The sequence below is a fragment of the Balaenoptera acutorostrata genome, chromosome 4, assembly GCF_949987535.1.
Source record: "Balaenoptera acutorostrata chromosome 4, mBalAcu1.1, whole genome shotgun sequence".
Classification (NCBI taxonomy): domain Eukaryota; kingdom Metazoa; phylum Chordata; class Mammalia; order Artiodactyla; family Balaenopteridae; genus Balaenoptera; species Balaenoptera acutorostrata.
The window spans coordinates 2,272,453-2,294,056 of record NC_080067.1 but is presented as its reverse complement, the minus strand read 5'-3'; the positions used below and the strand labels follow the sequence as shown (position 1 = coordinate 2,294,056).

General features: G+C 44.2%; 1 protein-coding gene across 7 annotated transcripts in view; it reads left to right on the top strand.

Moving 5' to 3' along the window:
* Positions 1 to 21,604, top strand: part of RARB (retinoic acid receptor beta) — a 439,200-nt gene that overhangs the window by 282,444 nt on the left and 135,152 nt on the right. For 5 of the 7 annotated variants that reach the window (XM_057546169.1, XM_057546176.1, XM_057546175.1 and 2 more), the window contains exon 2: positions 9,912 to 10,060. In XM_057546169.1, the coding sequence (XP_057402152.1) occupies positions 9,912 to 10,060 (149 nt within the window). Of the gene's footprint in view, positions 1 to 1,834; positions 1,865 to 9,911; positions 10,061 to 17,618; positions 17,637 to 21,604 lie in introns of those variants that run through there. The other 2 variants (XM_057546173.1, XM_057546171.1) reach the window with 2 other exon arrangements.

The following is a 21,604-nucleotide window of genomic DNA, read 5'->3' as shown; positions in this document are numbered from 1 at the left end:
AATTCTAGGAGCGTCTGCATTGTCCTAGGAGACACTAGGGCTCAGAGAAGGAACAAAAACTCTATGGTCACTAACTTAGTAAGTGTCAGAAGAGGGATTCAAATCCAGGTCCATCTGGAGCAAAGCCCATGCCGTCCCATCACTTCCTCACACAGTTTTCTGCAGGTTTCAGGGCATTTTAGTTCTTTTTAGGAACAAAGGAAACTCACACGATGAGGATTAAATTGGTTTCAGAGCTTTTTGAGGCCACTAGTGTGAGTGTCTACCTGTAAAATATCAACCAAATAAAACAAAAAACACTTCTTTGCAGCAAAGTATAACCGAGTAAGTAGAACATTACTTTGTTGCGAAAGAGGTTACATTCTGGTGTCTTTACCCGTGAACTTTCTCAGATCTCAGAAGAATGGCAAAAATTCCCATGTGACAAAGAGTAATTTCATCATCATCTTTTAAAAATATCCCACCCCAGTATCCCCCCTGTTTTCTGTAAGGGCTGGTACCAATGTGATTTTCAAATATATTTACAGCACATAAGCAAAGAATTGTGTATCTCAGATGATAAACTTTTTAGTGCTCCTGTTTTAATCCACTATGGGTGCAGGAAATTTGAACAGATAATAGAATGCCATTTGTTAGAGCAATAATTGCTTTTTAAGAATTATGGAAATCCTGATTGGAAGTGGAATATGGGACTGAATCATTTGGTGTGGAGATAAGCTCTTCAGGGACCTCGGTATTGCGATGTAATTAGCTTCATCTACACGCGACTCCTGAGGCGGGTTACAGCATTTGTTCAGTTAACGCCTTCCATTTCGGATGCCTCTCAGTTCACATCATTAATAGGTAGTTAGATGTGTCGGCCCGTTAAGTGATTTTAAGGGAGAATTTATTTGAACCTGTCATAAGCTATCTTAGTATGTCCCAGAAAATCGTGATCTAAAGCATCGTCTGTTACAAACGTCACCTAAAACAATCTATGACATAATTTTCGACCATGTTCCTTGGAGCAAGAAAGCATATTATAAAAATGAAATGTAGGTGTTGGACGTGTTATAGTCCCTTAGGAAAATATGACAGCACTTCCTATGGTAAAAGTCGGTCTCAGGAAGGATTTCTGCTGCTGGCCGAGAGCCCAGACAGGTGTAGCTGCAATACAGAGTGATTAGTGGGTCCTCAGCCTCCCTGTCTCTCTTTTTAAGGCCCAAACTATCTTGTCAAATTTAACCATGTCTTGAATCAAATCAGTGTTTGGAAAATTATAACCGTGAATTATAAGAAAGGGAGGTACACAATCCTGCAGTTCTCAAATATGAGTAAATAGGCCTGACCGGACCACACCAGTGATTTACTTCCTAAGGAGGTGGAAGATGCGAAGTTAAAAAGCTGTGGGTTTGAGTGAAGTAAGAGTAATATCTATTCAGCCATTTAAATCTCTTTTGTAATAAAATAGACCACTAATAAGAGCCCGCTGTATAGCACAGGGAACTCCACTTCGCTGGTACAGTGGAAACTGACACAACATTGTAAAACAACGCCACCCCAGTTGATAAATAAATAAATCTCTTTCGTAAAGGCTGCGAGTAGTGTGTGATTTAAATTTCCCGGTTCTAAGGTGCGGGGTTCCCCGGCCCTGCTGTCCCCTTCGGTTCTGGGGAAGAGTCCGGGAGCTCACGGTGTCGGTACTAAGCCTTTGGCGCAGTCCTGGGCACTTAGGAAGTGCTCAGTGAATGGTAGGTGCTGTTAGTTCAGCTCTTCCGGTGCAACTCTGACCCCTTCTGCCAACTAAAATCCACTGCCGAAATTCCGTGGGCGCGGACGCAGGCTTCTGGGGAGCGTAAACACCACGCAGCCTGGAGCGCTTAAGGTATTACGTGCTCAACAAGGAGCGCATTTAGTGAGGACCTGAGCAAAGGGGGAGCCGACAGAGTCAACGGTGCCAGATTGACTCAGCAGATTGGGGTTCCGGGGAGGTTAGGAGAGCAACAAGACATTTTTATGTCAAGGTGTTTCGAATGTTGCTAGTGTGCCTGGGAATTATCTGGGGATTTTGTTAAGATGCCTTTTGGGATTCGGCAGGCATTTCTGGGGTTGTGGAGGGTGGTGGAGGGGAGTGGGGGCCTGCGTTTGACCCGGTTCCCAGGTGGTGCTGATGGTGCGAGCCCGGGACCGCACTTTGGAAAGCAAGGCTTTCTTGAAGGACTTAAAAAGCAAAGTCTTCCCGGCCCTTCTTTTGTCCCCTGCCTGTCCTCAGCACCTGTTGCATGTGTGGTCAGAATAGCAGGGATTCTCATAACCCGGCCCCAGCCCTCGGCCAGGATCCCGGGTGACCCGGGCAAACACACACTCCTTCAGGGTCACGGGCAGGTTACTGAGTCAAGACTGCCAGAGCCCGCCACGCCGTTTTCCTCCCCTCCCCTCCCCCAGACCCGGGACTAATCTTGGAGCTTCTCAGTAATAACAAAGCCAGCAGCAGAGTGAGTCAAGACCATTTCAAAGCAGAGTTTTTCTTGTTTGGCAATTACCTAATTTCAAAATACGATTCACAGATTTGCAAAATCCCCTGTGTGTGGAAACAAACCGCTTCTCCTGAAAGATGATTAAAAGCAAGATTTCCCCCCCCCCCCCGCCCCAAACACACACACATTCACTGGAGGCGACTGGAAAATTAAATGAACGGCAGTACGGAGGTCCCCCGTCCCACGCTCACGGTTGGAGGCATGTAAATGATATTTCAATAAAGGTCCACGTGCGCGCGCGCGCATGCGCACACGCCCGCAGCGGAGAATCTGGTTCTAATTACTTGTACTTTGGTTGAACTTTGGCGTTTCCTTTGACTTTCTCCCTAATGTATGAGAGCTGTGGGCCTTGCGATCCTGCAGTGAATCCACAGAAAAAGGGGGGAAAAAATCCAGACCGGCTCTCCTCCGTGCCAACAAAAATGAAACCCAACTAAATGTTGTGACCAAATGCAACACTTTGCTAGTCTCCGTTAATTAGCTGAAATTACTCCCTCCCACCGGGTCCCGGAGCTCAGGGCTCAAAATTCCCCCGGGGCCGTGCAGGAAATGCCTTTTGCTTTACAACTCCTTTTTCTTTTAAGGCTCAGCTACCCAGAGAGTGCATTAAAATACTGTCTTAATCATCGAAAGTTCTGGCGAAAAGGCAGGGCTTTCATTATGCCGGATGCCTGCCTGCCCGGCCTCGAAAATCCTGAAGTCTGTCAGCATGGCTTAGCCTGCCATAAATTAGTTCTCACAAAGAAAAACATAGTATACTGGGCCTTCTCTTAAAAATGTTATCTGCTACTTAATCTAACCTTTAGAAAAATGCCAAGCATGTTAGGAATTGTGAAGGGCGCTATTGTTAGAGGCTTTCCGTGTGTTTAAATGACACTCAGGTGTGTTGTAACAACAAGGACATTTATACTGTGTTTTCTCAGGTGAGTTAATTTGCAAGTGCCAAGTCGTCTTAACAGGCAACAGCATTATTATTATTGTTATTATTTTTATTTTGCTTTTATTTTGGGAGTGAATTAAACCCCCAGAGTTGTGGCAGTGTTTAAGAAGACTGTGTCACTTGGGAGTGCCCGTATTCTGCTTTTGTGCGGCGTCTCGGTCGGTGGAGAGTTCGTTTGGTTTGTTTTTGTTTTGTCTGCAAACAGCCTCCGAGTTTACAGAGCCCTTCAGAGCAGTGCTTCTCAAAGTGCCAGCTGCGGCCCGGGCCAGTTGCTCTGCGGCCCACCGCCAGTACTCCAGGAGATAGGGCAGCCGTGAGAGCAAATGCTTAGAAACTTGTACAGAAATTTGGCAGAGGAATTTTACGTCTAAATGATCCTTTTTTTCCCTCCTTAAGTTGTACCTTGTGTTTTGAGCATCTTTTTCTTAATTCCTTTTTTCTGGAGATTCATTTTGTGTGTCTTTTTTTCCCCTAGGGATTTGTTTTTATTGATTTTATCGATCTATGAGGGAAAAAAAAAAAGGTCCTTTACCATAGATAGTCTGAAAACCACTAATTTAAAGGAAATGGCTTCCTCCCTACCCCCGGAATTCTGCTGCAGGTTGCTGGTCTGGACCACACTTTGAGGAGCATTAGTTTAAAGGCAAACAAGACCTGTAATGAAATTTTCGGCAAGGAAGGTGATTCTAGCTTTGGGTGCCCTAATGACAGCCACCTTTGAGTTGCGGGGTTGGAGAGGTTTAAAATATGGGCTGGAAGCTTCTGTCAGTGCAGGTTTTGGATCGCTGTCTCCTTTGGCCAGTGGGCAGCCCAGAGAAGCCCCCTCAGCACTTCTGGTGCTGACTCTCCTCTGGGCAGGGACCCATGGAGCCAAACATCCATCTCGCCCGAGCAACAGAAGCTCCTGTCTTGGCCATTCCCTGACAAACGAGGCAGCGCATCTGGTTAGCAGTTTGGATGCCACCTTGGAGGCTGCTGCTTGTTGGGGATGCAGTCACTAAACAAAGCTCAATAAGACAATAAGTAAGCAAGGCAATAAATAAAAGCAGGAGGCAAAAAGCAGATCTGAATTAGTCCTCAAAGACTGCTTTTCCCTGAACTGAAATCACGACAGGATGGCTGGAGTGCGTTGTTCTCTTAAATGACACAAACCTCTTTTCCCCCCTGGGAAGTCTAAAAACTGCTTTTTTGGCCTGCCTGAGATCGCTGAATGAGCTAATACAGGACACGTTGTCTGCTGGGCCTGCAGGGTTTTTGAGCAAAATATTCATCATTCCATAGACTGATTGTGCTTGCCTGGAAGAAGGCACAAAATGTTTGACGTCTCTCAAGGGCATTTGATGAATCTAACTCTCATTTAAAGGGACTAATAGATTATTGATTTAAGCAGGACAACAGCGAACAGATCAAAGGCAGGCGCTCTGTAGCTGTCTTAAATGCCAGAACTGACTCGTGAAGGGGGCCCTGGGCTATCCCTCCGCCTTGTTTCCCACTGTCTTCGGGGCGGCAGTAACGGGGGGCACCAAAGGGCAAGAGGCGCACTAATAAACTTGGCCAAAGTATGTTTTTGCTACATTACCGAAAAGGCCAGAGGTTGAATTGAAGTTCAGATCTGCTTTTATACTGATGCCATATCCTGGTTGTAATCCTAGAACTTGCGTTGGCATGTTTGCTTAAAGCTAGCTTTGGCAATCTGACGGTACCACGGAGATTTTTCTTACTTGCTTTGCATTGTTCTCAGCGGGCCACACAGAGGAAAATGAAGGACCACTGATGATCTATTTTGAGGGGATATTTGAATATATATAGTCAACTAGTTAATGCTTTACCACCAATGGAAAAATTTTTCCAAAGATGATTATTTCTTGTCATATATAAGTCTTTTCTATTTATGTTTGTCTGGGATGCACACGTGGCATTTGTAGGATTCACGTTACAAACCACAATGGACGGAATCAATTCATCCTTCAAAACACAGCCTGGTCACCTCCTCTGGGAAGCCTCCCTTGATTTCTCTGAGCTGAATAAGGCTTATAGCCCTCTCTGTCATATCATATCATATCCGTGTTTCCCAAACTGCTGCAATTTGGATTCACCTGGGAATACTTTTTAAAAACACTGATGCCTGGCTCCCACTCCCAGGCATTCTGCCATAATAGGTCTAAGATACAATCTAAGCATTAGGACATTTAAAAGCTCCCCAGGTAGTTCTAACATACAGCCAAGTTTGAGAACCAGTGTATTATATTCTAATTGTTGGTTTACTCTCTATTAGGCCAAACTTGTCAAGGATAAGGGATTATACCATGTACCGTCCATAGCGTGTAACACACACTTGGTATGTTATAGTCAGGGAATTAAATGTTTGAACACACCGGGCTTCCCTGGTGGCACAGTGGTTAAGAATCCGCCTGCCAATGCAGGGGACACGGGTTCGAGCCCTGGCCCGGGAAGATCCCACATGCCGCAGAGCAGCTAAGCCCGTGCGCCACAACTACTGAGCCTGCGCTCTAGAGCCCGCGAGCCACAACTACTGAGCCTGCGTGCCACGACTACTGAAGCCCGCGCACCTAGAGCCCGTGTTCCACAACAAGAGAAGCCACCACAATGAGAAGCCTGTGCACCGCAACGAAGAGTAGCCCCCACTCGCCACAACTAGAGAAAGCCCACGTGCAGCAATGAAGACCCAACGCAGCCAAAATAAATAGTTTATGGGAAAAAAAAAAGATTGAACACACCAACATCCATTGTACAAATATGGGAAAGCACTACTAGTGAAATAACCACAGCCTTAATAAAAGTCCAGAGCCCTCGCTGTTGATTACTTCCAAATAGAACATTTTCATCCGTACACCTGTTGAGGAAAAGTTTTCTGATTCACTCCTTGGTTATAAGTGACTCTCATCTATAGAAAAAAGCTTTCAATTCTGAGGTCTCCCCGCTTTCATGTGCTTTGCCTGAGTTTCTTGGGAATTAGATTGCCTGCAGTTCAGTTTCCTCTCTTTGGGAGGGGGAGATGCTGGACCCCCTCAGTACATGGATTTGAAGCTGCATATTTATGGAAATTACCACCCACGTTTGAAATTCAGGGCATAGCTCTGACAGCTGAATCCAGACCTAACAGAATTCTATTTACAACCTTCCTAGACAAGGCAGATTAGCTGTTCTACACGAGCCAGTAGAACATGAAAATACACTCTCCCTACATTGCACATAATGCGGGATTGCTCCTCGTGGTGACAACACAGTTCGGTCCCTAGGGGGGAAGTAGAGGCACACAAATAAAACCAACCAGAAAGTTCTGGGAGGCGTTTAGGGGAGGACACACTTATGTTGATATTAGGAGCGTACATTGACACAGCCTTTCTAGAACTCACAACGTACTCTTAAATAGCCATAACTTTTGAACTAATAATTCCACTTCTGAGAACTTAGCCTAAGGAAATAGTCAGAGATGTGCTGAGATTAGCTACAAAGATATTCATCATAATGGAATGTTTTGCGGGAAAAATATTTATTGACAAGGAAACAAACTCATGACACAGTAAGTTAAACAAAGTCCCAAACAGAATCTACAGTATAATTCCACTTTTTAAGGTAAACAAACTGACCAAAAACATTTATACGCATAGTAAAATGTTTTGAAGGGTAGATGCCAAGATAACAGTAATTTTCTCTGAATGAAAGGATTGTGAGTAATTCTGCGTGTGTTTTCTTAGGCTTGTTTTTTTTTTTTCAGGGCTCCAGAAGCATTTAATTTTTTAACATCTCTGAAATCAGGCTGTGTCTCACAAGCACTGACGGGTCATAATTTAATTGGCAGTACTTTTTTGTCTTTCTTAATGATACATAGAATAACATGCATTTTATAATCTATGGTGACTCAGGATCAGTGACACCCAGTAATGACAATAGTAACAGCAGTAGCAGCATCTTAGATTTTTTATTGCAATATAGTTGATGTACAATATCATATAAGTTACAGGTGACATTATAGTGCTTTACAATTTTTAAAGGTTATACTCCATTTATAGTTTTATAAAATATTGGCTCTATTCCCCGTGTTGTATCGTTGTAGCTTATTTTATATTGTTTTCTTAGATTTTTAACAAAGAGTGATATATTATTTTGTACTGCTTTCTTGTCGATGCCATTATGACTCATTTGCTTTCAGTGAAGCTGATTGGTTTAGGGGGAGGCATGCTTTTGCTTTTGTAGCTTGATAGCTGATCTGATGAGCTCTCGTGACATCTTCGATGCCCACCTTCCTGCACAACCCTTGCCACAATTGTGCTGAGCTACCCAGTAAAGACAGCACTAGATTTATCTACTAGACCTGCCTAACTCTAATGAATTCATTCCAAGATTCTTCTGAATTATGACAGTACTATAATTATAGTTGATTCTATTCCAAAGGGATAATTAATTAATTTTAAAGGAAGCCAATGAGTATGTGAAAGCCACTTGGTTTCTAATTTTACCATTTAACAACTTAGAAGGGCACTTAGGGCTTGGAATGAAGACAAGTAAGGAAAAGGGGAAAAGCTCATGTATTAATTCAACAAATATTTATTGATTACCCACCTACTATGTGCCAGCGCCTCTTCTAGGCCTGGAACAGAGTTGTAAACAATTCATCTAAGTTCCTTGGTTTTACAAGACCCATACTTGGGGGGGTAGCACAGGTAGAATATAAAATTGTACACAAACAGACTTTCTAAATTTAGACACTATTTAGGGTATTATAGAAAATAAAATAAAATGAGATATAGTGACCAGGAGTGGGAAGGGGCCTTTTATTTAGAAAAGTCGCCCGTGAGGAGGTGACATTAGCTCTAAGATCTAAGAGAGAAAAGGGACTAGACGTGTGAAGGTCTGAGAACTTCCATGTAGGGAGAATGGTCAGCACGATAGCCGTAAGTTGGTACGAGAGCTTGGCCTGTTCAAGAGATGGAACAGAAACCAAGCGTTTAGAAGTCAGTAAATGAGGAGAGTCATTGAATTCAGTGATGTTACTGAAGACCCATATCATGAAGAGCCTTGCTGGGCACAGCAAGTCTGAGTTGGCTCTCATCGGTGACTGTTGGAGCGTGTGAGGGCTCTCGGCAGGCAAGGGAGACAGAGTGATTTTAACTTTGGAGCAGTTATCTGACTGTGCGTGTGCAGAGGGGACCCTAGGCCGGAAGGGTGGGCACCGGGAGACCAGTGCAGAAGCTTCTGCAGTAACTGAGGTGAGAGATGCTGCCAGGTTGCTGGGCTGGCCTGGCAGCAAGACCTCAGACAAGGATGGATTAACAGTATGTGCAGGGGGCAGAGCTGACTTGCTGAAAGTTAGGCTGTCAGACAATCCAGTGGGTAGAGTAGCTAATCTGGGAGATGGTGGACAGTGGAACAACTGGAAATTTTATACTCTGGGAAATATACTGTGTATTGTAAAGTGATTGGAAGGTTCTGGAACATTATTTGACCACTTTTCGCCCCTCCCTGCCCCACTTTCTCATCCTTTATGAGCAGTTTTGCCTGTAATAGGAACAGGGCCAGGTCTTGCTTTGACATGGAGCATAAATCTGGAGAGTAGGGATGGGAGAATACCTGGGTCTTAAGTTCTGTAAATTCCTATTCCTCGTGGATTTTGGGTGGTTAAATAATGAGATGGGGGATCGCGTGTTTGTAAGTCTAGAACGAAGACCATCGTCAGGCTGCGCCATCACTAATGTAATGCAGTGCTTTTCCAACATTAACTGTACGTTCCGTCACCTGGGGGTTTGGTTAAGATGTAGATCTGGCGCCTTGGACCTGAGCTGGGGCCTGATACCGCGTTTTCTGACAAGCTCTGACGTGGCGCTGACACTCCTGGTCCAAGGAGGACTCAGTAGCAAAGGTCTCGCCGCCACTGCTGCTAGTGAAGCTCAGCTCTGGCCGCGTGCCGACGGCCCTTTCCGTGTCCTTGTTGAATGGCTGCTTTGGGCATTTTCTTCCTTTGTCCTAAGGAAAGTTCCTTTTGGTTAAGTGAGAGACAGGGTCAAGCAGGTCATCTCAGAGACTCTAATTGAGCTGGAAGCCAGGGGGAACAGGAGTCGAAAGAGCCCTGGGTGTGCAGTGAACATCTGACTTTGTGTCTTGGCTTTACCACTGCCCAGTTGGTCTTGGGCAAGTCACTGCACTCCTTGAGTTTCTGTTTCTCTTGAGGGTAAGATGGTGATAAAATCATCTCCGTCACGGTGCCACGGTGCTCTGCAAACGAGAGAGACGTACGGGATTGCTTTGTAAACTGTCAATACCACGTTAGAGTCAGGATCGCCCTGCAGTGCCTACACTGGCAGCTCTTTTTGTGGGCCTATCCTTGCTATGTTATTGCTGAATTGGGGGCAGAGGCCTATGAACTCACTGGTGAAAAAGCAATGAACTGAAACACGCTTTCTCTTTTTTCCTCCCCCTTCCCGTCTCCACCGTAGCGATTGAAACGCAGAGCACCAGCTCCGAGGAACTGGTCCCGAGCCCTCCGTCTCCACTTCCTCCCCCTCGAGTGTACAAGCCCTGCTTCGTCTGCCAGGACAAGTCATCGGGGTATCACTATGGGGTCAGCGCCTGCGAGGGGTGTAAGGTGAGTGCCCAGCTCCAGGATTGGGCTGCTTTGATGTCTTGTCACGTCACCTCCAGTCGGTGTGGTGCTCTGGGTTGTGTGTGATGGTTTCATTTCTTCCTCAGAGCTCACTAGTTAATTCAGAAACTTCTGCAAATGTCTGATGGGAGCCAAATGTTCTAGGGCCCTTACAATAACCCGTAACAGTTCTTTTCAGGTCGCGAGAGCCTTTGAAGGCGTCCTGAAAAGCATCCCCTATTTCTCTTTAGAACATGCCGTCTGGTGTCTTTGTAGTTTTATTTCATTTTTAAATATGACTGACAATCCCCTGAATCAACTTGCAGAGAATCCGAGGTTGAAATGGGGATTTATCTTCTGGCTGTTTCCTCAGCCCTGTGGCCTTTGAATTACAGTTTGATTTTCAGCCTGTGGGGACTTGCTACTGTGTGTGCGTGCGTCATAAATTCAGGGGAGCTGGATTTAAAATTCCAGCCTACAGAGTCACGGAGGCTGAACATGTGTCAGAGAGCCTATGTGGCTGCTTTGAATCAAGCTAGACAATCGTAATCGAGTCCAACAGGCTTAATTAAGTGAAAGAGCTTCTTATTTTTTTTAAAGAGAGAAAAGAAACAAAGAATGACTTCACAGGCAAATCCAACTCATCCACAGACAGTCTTTCAAAGGATCCGTGGCTGTCTTGAGCCAGCCCTTCCCTAGATACACGGCTTCTTTCTGTTCCCGCCGATGGCAGTTCAGGTGTGCTGTTTATGCATCAAAACTGCATGATGCATTGATCACTGCAGACACGTTGGAGCATTACAGCCTCCTTCCCCGCCCCCAGCTGCTCCAAGGCATTTTGTATTTAGCTGAGCAGAGTTAGTACTTACTGCGTGCATGGGTCAGGAGCTAGTCTGTGACAAACCATCCTCAAAAGGAATGGCTTGAAACCACAGCCTTTTTATTTATTTATTTTTAACTTTTTAGTTTATATCGGAGTACAGTTGATTCACAACGTCGTGTTCGTTTCAGGTGTACAGCAAAGTGGTTCAGTTATACGTATACACGCATCTATTCTTTCTCAGATTCTTTTCCCATTTAGGTGGTTGCATCATATTGAGCAGAGTTCCCTGTGCTGTACAGGAGGTCTTTGTTGTTGAAACCACAACTGTTAATTTGGCTTACAACTCATGGGCCGGTGCGCTCGGCCAGGTTCCTCTGGGGGTTTCGTGTGGTCCTAGCCGTGCTCCACACGGACCGGGTCCGCCGCAGGTTAGCTGGTGGGCTCTGCTTCTGAGGGTGCTGCCGGTTGGTGGGGGACCTCTCATCCCGTCGGGCTGGCCCCAGTTATTTGCAGGCAGGGTTCCAAAAGAGAGAGTCGGGCTACGCAAGTCCTCCGGAGGCTCGGAAGGGACACACTCGTGCTTCTGACACATTCCAAAGCAGGTCAGAAGGCCAGTCCGTACTCAACAGGTAAGAACATAAACTCAACTTCTTAGCAGGAGGAGCTGCGAAGTCACAAGATAAGAGGCGGGAGTACAGGGGGAGGACAGCTGGGGCCGTTTTTGCGTTCGGTCTCGCTCACAGCACGTCTGATGGCCTGGGAACACAGAGCGGACCAGGACCTGGGACCCGGGACCCCAGCTGCCCCTCACACGCAGCCTGGCACGTCCTGGGTGCTGAAAGATGCAGCTTGAAGAAACGCCTGAGTGTCAGCCCCTCCAAGAAATTATGCGAGCTTTCCTTCCTCTTCGAATCATTTGAATAAACATGAATTTGTTTACAGGGTGAGGCCGGTTGGAGAAGTTCATTACAGCCTTAGGAATATCTCTTCCTCCGGGGGTGTGTTGGTTTGACAGGAATGCCCCTTCTTCCAGTAGCCTCAGATACGGTGGTCAAGGAAGAGAACACGGCAACCAGTTGGCAGCTGGACAAAAAGCAAAGCGTCTGTGCATCTAATTACTGCTTTATTATTGGTAACCCCTCGCCGAACCTACTTAAATTTATCCCGAGATCTGGGAAGGTTTCAGCAGAATCCCGGTTCACTCCGTCCATTTGTTGTGCAATCTATAAATAAATCATTTTCCAGTGCTCATTTGGAAGTTAAATGAAACGACACTCCTTTATTTCAAAAAACTTTGTCATCTCATGACCAGAAACCTTAATGAGGGACGTTATAACTCAGTTTACCTGCTCCTTTTATGTCCTGGGAAAAGAAATTATCCAGCGTGTCTTCTCGTGCCAGATCCCAAGCCCTACCTACATATTAAGCAGTTTCACACTCTGTAAAGTACAAACTGTTTTAATCACCTCTTAGTCTGCTAATTCCCTGACCTCTTGTTTTAATTTGGGATTCTGTCTCTTTTTAGGAAAAAACCCAACAAAAACAAAACCCAGAGCAGCACAAGCAACTTTGATGAACTTGGTAAAGCTGTTCAGAGTCCTATTGGAGTGTACCTTTTTAATAAAGAACTATAAGCCCAATAAAGTCAGATGAGCTTGCCAACCAGTTGTCCGACTAAAGGGTTTTTGAACTATGGGTGGGTCTCTGAAAATGTGGACCGCCTTTCCCCCTGGTTGTTGAGAAGGACTGCTCTGCATTTTGACTTGCTGGGAAAACATGACGAAATTCATAGAACTGAAAAACATGAGAAAGCAAAAGTATAATGTGACAGCCAAAGGAAAAAATATATAACTTTAAAAAAAATTAAATATAACTTTTGTTATCATTTTAAAAATTACCAACACAATGCAGAATTTATTGTATAAAAAATAGAACATTAAAATAACCATAGTTCTACCCTGGGAGAAAAACCCCTGTTAAACCTGTTTTTCTATTAGTATGTGCATATTGTTATTTTTGGTGTTTTTTTACAAGGATAGAATCTTACGTTGTATACTGGTTTTAACTTCCTTTTCAAATTTAATAATCTTTCATGACCAAAGTTTAAACAACTGCATAGTTTTTATGGCTATGCCATTAATGTTGTGGTCTATGGTTATATCATAATATATTTCATGAACCCCCTGTTGTACAATTGAGGTGTTCTCAGTGTTTCTCTACTATAAATAATGCTTTAATAAATAGCCTTTATGTTTATCTCTGATAATTTACTTAGGATAAATTAGTAGAAGTGGACTTTCTAAGTCAATGGCTCTGTACACTTTTAAGGCTTAAACAAATTTCCAAGATGCCCTCTAAAAGAGGTATGTCAGTGTAAGCTCTGTTGGTCTGTAAAGAGTTAGTATTATTGAAGACTATCTGTTAGAACTCTGTCCCCGTGGTTATGAGGTAACGGGTCAAGAAACAACTCCTCTTCGGGAATTCTGCCTATCTTTAGTTTTGTTGTTTATAAGGGGCCCCAGGCGCGATACCATTTTGGGCTACCAGCAGGTACACCGTGGCCCAGCTGACCTGTAAGGGCTGGTCCATCCTTTGGCTGGGGATCAAAGATCCCTTCTCTGGGCTGGGAGCCGCTGCTGTAAAGTAGGATTCCCAAACAGAACCCAATTTACATCTTTAAAAAGGAGTATCCACAGTAGCTTCCGCCTGTCGTGACCAGAATGGCCGTATTGACTATTGTTTGGGGAAGAGAACGTTCTGTCTCCCTAGGGACCAGGCGGCAGTATCGGCCTCAGAATTTAATGAGTGGGTTGTGGGCTACCTCTGGGAACGGCCAGTGGCTGCTGTGCTGACACAGCATCAACAGGGCATCATAACCACCAGCTAGCTGTACCATAGTGATGTCCTGTTAGGGGACTTCCAGCTGAACAGGACAAATGGCAAATTTTTATAGGGGACAAAGGGTACATAAAATGAACACGTGGTGTAGTTAGCCAAGAAGGTTTAATGATATAAAGTAATAAAGCTGATTTTCAGGTGTCTTTAAGAAACAATCTCATTGCTCATAGCTAGAATTTATGCACAGTTTTGGCCTTTATCCTATTTACATTTCCATTTTTGTAGCTTTCAAAGAGTATTGAGTCTAGAGTGAGAATACCAGGATTTGAATCCTAGCTGGGCTACTTACTAGTTTGGTGACCTTGGGCAAGCATCTTTCATTCTCTGTGTCTCTCTCTTTTCTCAATTGGAAAAATGGAGATAATGATACCGCCTACCATCTAATATTGTTGTGAGGATAAAATGAGTTACTATAGAGCATATACTTGGCACATAGTAAGTGGTATATCTGCTTAGTTATTGTTTGTACTGTCATGAACTTAGTATAATTATTTTTGCACACAGCCATGTAACATCGGTTATAATCTCAGTATTCCTTCTTGTAATGCTCTTTCAGCAACTCCCTATCCCTTTGTACCCAGATCAACACTGCCTCTTTCCTTCAAGACTCAGGTTAAGACCCAGCCATTGCGTGGAACCTCCCCTGATTACCTAGTACAGGAGTTGTCACAAATTGATTCTGTAAAGAGCCAGACAGTAAATAGTTCAGGCTTCAAAGGCCATATGGTTTCTGTTACAGCTACTCAACTCTGCCATCGCTGCATGAAAGAAGCCATAGACAATATGTAAATGAATAGGCATGGCTATGTTCCAATAAAACTTTATTTATAAAAACAAGCAGTGGACCATGTTTGGCCCTTGGGCCTAGTTTCCTGACCTCTGCAGAAGTACATGGTGATATGTCCTGTTTTTAGTTTCTAAAACTCAAAAGCTGATGGCCCAAAGCACTCATGTCAGAGGTGGCGGCAGCTGTTTCTGGTGGACTGTGGGCCTAGGACGGCTGCTCCCCATCCCTGCCTGCCCGGCCTCCATGGCAACAGCTTCAGGACCACTCTCCCTATCAGTTGTTCCTCCACCCCTCATTCCTGCTCAGCTCCCACCTCCTTATCATCCAAAGCCAGAAATTAGCAATTTCCTTATAAGTGAGCTACTTCCACAAACACCTGGCACCTTACTTTGGAGAGGTTTGTGGGATGTATTTTACGATCTTCCATATCAGTTAGCTTTTCCCGCCTAACAAAAAGCTCTAATGCTTGTTGGCTTAAAACAAACGACACTTATTATTTGTTACAATTCTGCGCAGAGCTTCTTGTCTGGGCTGGCTTGGCTTGGGCCAGGCGGGCCTAGGATGGCCTCACACACATGACCGGGGCCTTGACAGGATGACTGGACCCTCTCTCCATGTTGCTGCTCCTCACCCGTCAACCTAGCCTGCGTTTGTTCACGTGGTGGTGGGCAGGTTCCCATCAGTAAGACAGGACAAGCACCAGTGTGCAAACCTCTGGTTGCATCGCATTTGCTAATGTCCCATTGGCCCTGCGTGGTTAAGCCTGGATTCAGTGGGTAGAGAAGCGAACACCACCTCTTATGGGGAAAAGTGGCAGAGTCACCCTGCAAAAGGGTGAGGATGCCAGAGCCGACATTTGATGACATACCTTCTTGTATTATGCCCTGGTTTTGTGCAGAATTCTCTTCCAAAAACTATATTCCAGGGCCGCAGTGCTGGGCGCCAGAGATACAGCAGTGGACGTGACAGACAGGTTCCTTCTGGAACAAGGGCAGAAGACAGGCAAACAATTTAGAGTTGGAAGAAAATGAATAGGATGGTCTGGTAAAGAATAACGGAGGGGGACGTGATTTGATAGGGAGTCAGGTGAGAGCTCATGGCTGCGAAGGAGCCGGCTGTGTAATGGGGTATTTTAGGTCAGAAAGTGAACTTGGATTCTAGGGCCGTTTCTTCCCTTCTTTGTTGTGTCCATTAACTTCTCTGGGCTTCAACAAAGCTGTGAAACTAAAATCCACAAGTTTGAACCCCGTCCTACGCCAAATGCAAACACTACAACAGTGAACCCAGTAAGTGCACTGACTTCTTGTTAGGAATAGCTTGTGTGGCGTGGGAGTCCCTGGTGTTTACAAGTCTGGGGTGAGTAGGGGGGGAGGAAAAAACTGCTCTTGTTGGATACCTTCTCTGTACCAGGCATGGGGACATTTTATAATCATATTTCATTTAATTCTCACAACAGCCCTCCAGGGGGTTAGGCTTTATGACCACCATTTTAAACATGAGAAAACTGAGGTTCAGAGAGGTTAAGGAACTTGGCCAAGGTCACACAGCTGGATTTCAATCCTAGTCTGTTTGGAAAATTCCTCACTGCTTCAGCCACACTGAAGCAGTGGGTAGGAAGCAGTGGTGTGTTGTGTTCCAGTTTGGGGGTTTCATGGGGCAACAAATGAAAAACAAAAACAGGTGGGAGCGTACTTCAAAAGAGAAACAACCCTATCGTCTTGATCATTTCATAAAAGAAATGACATTTTACATCAATAAGTAAAAGAAGGAAGAGCTTGCAAGGCAGTCTTTCCCAAGGAGGGACGGTTAACACACGGGCTCCACCCATGGGCACACTCCCAAATGGTGCTGAGTCCTTGTTCTCTCCGCTTTGCCCTTGGTGGGTGGAAACTTCCCATCTCTGAGCCAGCGCCCAGCCCACGTGGGGAGCCCATGAGACACAGAGGGATGCTTGATCGCGGTCACGCTGGTAGCCTGCTATTTAAAGCAGCCTTGAAGAGTGTAAACTCCACCAGCCCGCTCAATCCCTCAGGGCTCACTTCATCCATTTTCTTATCTGCCTTTGTTTTCCTTGCCTCTGAAGAAGGAGGCGCTCATCTCCAGGGCAGCATTCCGCCGCTGGGCTGGTTTGGGGTTTTTTTCCTGGCAGACAGCAAGTAGTATGCTCAGTACAAAGAGTTTTGCAATCAGGAAGATGGATGTCTGCACTTAATTTTAGAACTCCTATTAAATACTATAAACGTGCTTGGTGATTTTATTTGACCGAGGCCATTTAAGATGACATTGTTTTTTTGTTTTTAATCAGCATCCATAAACATGAACATTATGCTCTGTTTGGAGACCATTCTGGGCTCTGCCCGCCCTTCACAGTTGCTTCTGCTTAGGGGTTTGCTGCAAGATCCAGTCCCAAGAACAATATAACACACTAAAGACAATAACAAAAACGGGACAATGTCTGCATGCTGTAGTAGCTAAATTAAATTAAAGCTGAATTATGAAGCCTGCCATCAAGTTCATGATTTCAGTCCTTGATCCAAAAAGAGTAGGTCCCCTCATAGGCCCAAAGAACTGTCCTCCTTTATAAAACTGGCCAACAATGGAGAACTTACTTACTCTCTCATTGATCAGACATTTACTAAACACCTTCAATGAGACAGGCTCTAGGTACAGAAATTAAAGGTTTTTATGTATTTTGTTCCCAGTGTTGTGTCCCAATGTTTAGAAAGTACATAGAACAGTGCCTGTTAAATAATAGGTACATAGTAGAAAATTTACTGAATGAGAGGATGAGTGTACGTACGGGCAAGGAGAAAACAGTGCATGTGCTGTGTGCTGTGACACTGGAAGTTGCAGGGCGTGACGGGTGCAGAGAAGGAGACTCGCATCCCTCTGACACTTCCAGGGAAGGCTTTACAGAAGAGGTGGTTTTATGGATGTGTGAGCATTTTCCAGATGAGGCACGGGAGAGGAGCGTTCCAGGAAGAAATTAAAGACTAATCTGAAAACAAGGGAACTTGGGATAGTCCGTGAAGAATTGCATGGAAATGTGGAAACTTATCCCTTCTCTTAAGGTTGGTTTTGCGCAGCCCTGTGTAGGCATCTGGGGATCAGTGGGCATGAAAGGTGCTCAGGAGGGCTCACTGCTGTGTTTCCTCAGAGCAGCCGTCTTTGGCACCCTCATTAGGTCCTTCTCTTTCACGTGTTCTGTTGTTCTCCTTTGTTGCACTTAACCCAGCTGTAATTAACTTACTTTTTAATTAATTTGTATTGGAGTATAGTTGATTTACAATGTTGTGTTAGTTTCTGCTGTTCAGCAAAGTGAATCAGTTATACATATACACGTATCTGCTCTTTTTTAGATTCTTTCCCCATAGAGGCCATTACAGAATACTGAGTAGAGTTCCCTGTGCTGTACAGTAGGTCCTTGTTAGTTATCTATTTTATACATAGTAGTGTGTATATATCAGTCCCAGTCTCCCAATTTACCCCTCCCCTCCCTTGCTCCTTGGTGACCGTAAGTTTGTTTTCTACATCTCTGACTCTGTTTCTGTTTTGTAAATAAGTTCACTTGTATCATTTTTTTTAGGTTCCACATATAATCGATATCATATGATATTTGTCTTTTTCTGTCTGACTTACTTCACTCAGTATGACAATCTCTGGGTCCATCCATATCACTGCAAATGGCATTATTTCGTTCTTTTTTATGGCTGAGTCATGTGATTAACTTATTATTATGGAGCTGTTTGTTTGCTCCCAGCCTCCTCTGTCACACTGTAAACTGCAGGAAGACTGGGACTGGTCTCTTGTCCGAGCTTTATTACCAATGCCTAGCGTAGTGCTCTGTGCATAGTAGGGCCTGAATAAGTGTTTTTAATCATAAATTAGATCTAATTCTATAGTAATTAATATAGTAATAAATGACATGTAATAAATCAGATTTAATTCTATGGTAATGCACATAGTGGTATAATCTTATATATTCTATCTAATTATGTAATGAATTGCATCGAAATATATAGGGTTTGTGATTATATATTCATGAACATTTTTATGAAACTTATAAACAGGACAAGGCCTTGGGTGGCCAAAATACAGCTCATTTCCTTAGTAATTTCTGCTTTTCACCTCAAGGTTAGCCCTTCACTGCAAAAGATATGTTCTTTTTGATACCATCTTTAAGCGAACTCTTAAGGATTAGCAACTGGATCGATATACTCAAAAATACTGTGGGCTCTTAGTGCTTTAAAAAAAATAAGAATCTCAACATCTAGAATCTACCTTCATATCCAGAAACATCAAGACAGCTGAAATGACAGTCTGGCTATTTCTAGATTTAGTTCCTACAGAAGGAGAAAACACTTCTGCTGCTGGACAAATGTTGTTCTAACTTGAGAAATCATTTTGGATTGAAAAAGCAGGAAAAATCTGTCTTTTTTTTGCTTCTGATATAGGAATAAACAGGAAGTGGAGGGTGAATTCTGAATTCTCCTGCAGTCCTATATTTTTTTTCCCATGTTGGCTGAGTGAGAATGGTTTATTTAATTTGGTGGCTTTACATGGTTTATAAATTTTTTAACAGTTACAAATTCATAAATGCTTGTTTAAATTACTTCGCCTGCTTGTTGTTTAAAAATATCTAGATCACTCTCATTTGCTGTTTTTTTTAAACAAGCTTCAAGTCTGTAATTTTTGGTAAAGCTTTCTCCCTTTGTCATACAGTAGAGAAACAAGCTCCGATATTCATAATTAACCTGTTGACTTGAAAATGGCTTACTCCCAATGATGTCCCAAGTGTATGTTTCAAGGAGTTTTGGTCAATGAAAATAATTAGCAAAAAATCAACAATGTTTCTGACTTAAAGCAATTGTGGATCCACCAGGTTTTGGGGGGTGCGGAAATAAGTTCCTTTTACAAAATTCCTGGAGACTATCATCTAAAAATGAATTGTGACAATGTATTACAATTTCACCAAACAAAAACAAGAATGTATTTTTGTCAGAGAAATAAAAGTATATGGTTTGGGGTTTCCTGAGAGTGATAGAAATTATGACAGAAAATCATTTCTGTTTAAATAGATTTTACACCATCCTAGGTTATGATTTAGTTACTTTGGGGAGATGAGTGTCTCCGCCGTCTCCCTAATAAACCTTTTACTGGAGAGGTTAAATAGGGAGCTTTCAGTTCTATATCTCCTTCTCCTGGTTGAAGTCTTGGAAAGAAGTCATGAGGAGTGGAATCACCTGGCAAGGGCACTCCTGTTTTGTTTTGTTTTTTAATTTAATTTTTATTTTATATTGGGGTATAGTTGATTTACAATGTTGTGTTAGTTTCAGGGGTACAGCAAAGTCATTCAGTTACACATATACAAGTATCTATTCTTTTTCAGATTCTTTTCCCATACAAATTATTACAGAGTACTGAGCAGAGTTCCCTGTGCTCTACAGCAGGTCCTTGCTGGTTATCTATATATCGCAGTGTGTGTATGTTAATCCCCAACTCCTATTTTATCCCGCCTCCACCTTTCCCCTTTGGTGACAAGGGCAGGCGCTCCTGTTCTGCCAGCCCCTGTATTGCTCTTCCCGAGGGCAGGGCTGTGCATGCCTTGTGTGCCCTCTCTGTGTGGATGGCTCTCTCCTCACCTGCAGACCTGTATAAAATTACAGAAACGGGAAAAATGCCTCACACTTACACCGCCTCTAAGTGTTTCTAAAGCACTTTCACTTTATGGAGTTGAATTCAGCTGAGCTTTGCTGCAGTTAGGAAAAAGCCCTCCAAACTGTGCCATGTTTGGTACAGAATTTCCTCGTCAGGTAACCGTCCAAGGCCTGTGTCCCCGGCTGGCCCCTCCTCTCTTGCTCACAGTGAGTAGGAAGGCAGGTTGCTCCCCGTGCTACAGTTCAGCACCCACTAGGCCCTTAGCTGCATCTGATTCCCGCTGGCAGACTGGGAAGGAGAGCGCAGGGGAGGGGAAAGCCAGTCCTGGGGGGGGGGGGCACAGAGAACCGTCAGGACCCGGGCTCAGCACCAAGCCAGCTGCAGGAGATGGAGTCTAGCCATGAGCCTGGGGACAGACCAATGGTTAGCGATAGGACAGCCATAGTGAATTGAGTGGAGAGCGGAGCGTTCCTGCCTTAGGTGTTTCATTTGATCCTCATAAAACTTAGAGAAGTAGGTGGAAGAGGTTTTTTTTAACTTCCATTTCACAGGTGAGAAAAACGCACCCATCTACCATTCACGTCCTTGATTTGGAATCTGTTGCTGATCCTGACACGGTTACTGTGGAAACCAGCGAGGGTACATTATACAAGTGTTCCCGTAATTTTCCCTGAATCTCATCGAACTATCTTTTCAAAGTCTATGATCCTAAACATCTTCATTCCCTAGTATGTTCGGTTTTGACGTTTTGAGAGACCGGGAAGGCCTTCCCTAGTAGAGGGAGGCCTTTATCAGGGGTTCGATTGCAGTGTCAGCCCACAAGGCAGAAATCACATGTAGCCAGAATGACCCCAGAAAACCCCTTCGGCAAGCAGACGGCTGGAGATGGACACACGGCTCCCATGAAGGCAGCAAAGCCACTTCTTCCTCCAGCTTTGGAAGACTGCTAGCCCTTCTGTGGAGCACCGTGTGAGATAGTTGTTTTCTGTTTTTGCGTTGTACCAAAAATATGCGTCCTTAAGCACAAGAGTTACACGAGCACAACACAACGCTCGCGGCACAGAAATCACACATCTCTCTAGCCATTTCCTTGTTTCTGAGTTTCTTTCATCATAATAGTTTCCTTGGGATTGGAATTTCTCTTGTGCCTTTTATGAGCTGTCTTTTTTTTTCTTTTTTTTGGTTCAGTATTTTTCCGCTTCAGAAAGGTGGCTAGATATGTCCAATGGATAAGCAATGCCAGAATGGGGGAAAGTTGTGTTCTCTGGACCCTAGAACTCATCCCTGAAAAATATCTAGAAAGGGGGATAAAAATCTGCGTGCATCTATCTCCCGCCCGCACAATGCTCGCATTGTCTGGGGTGCAGGGGAAAGGCTGGGT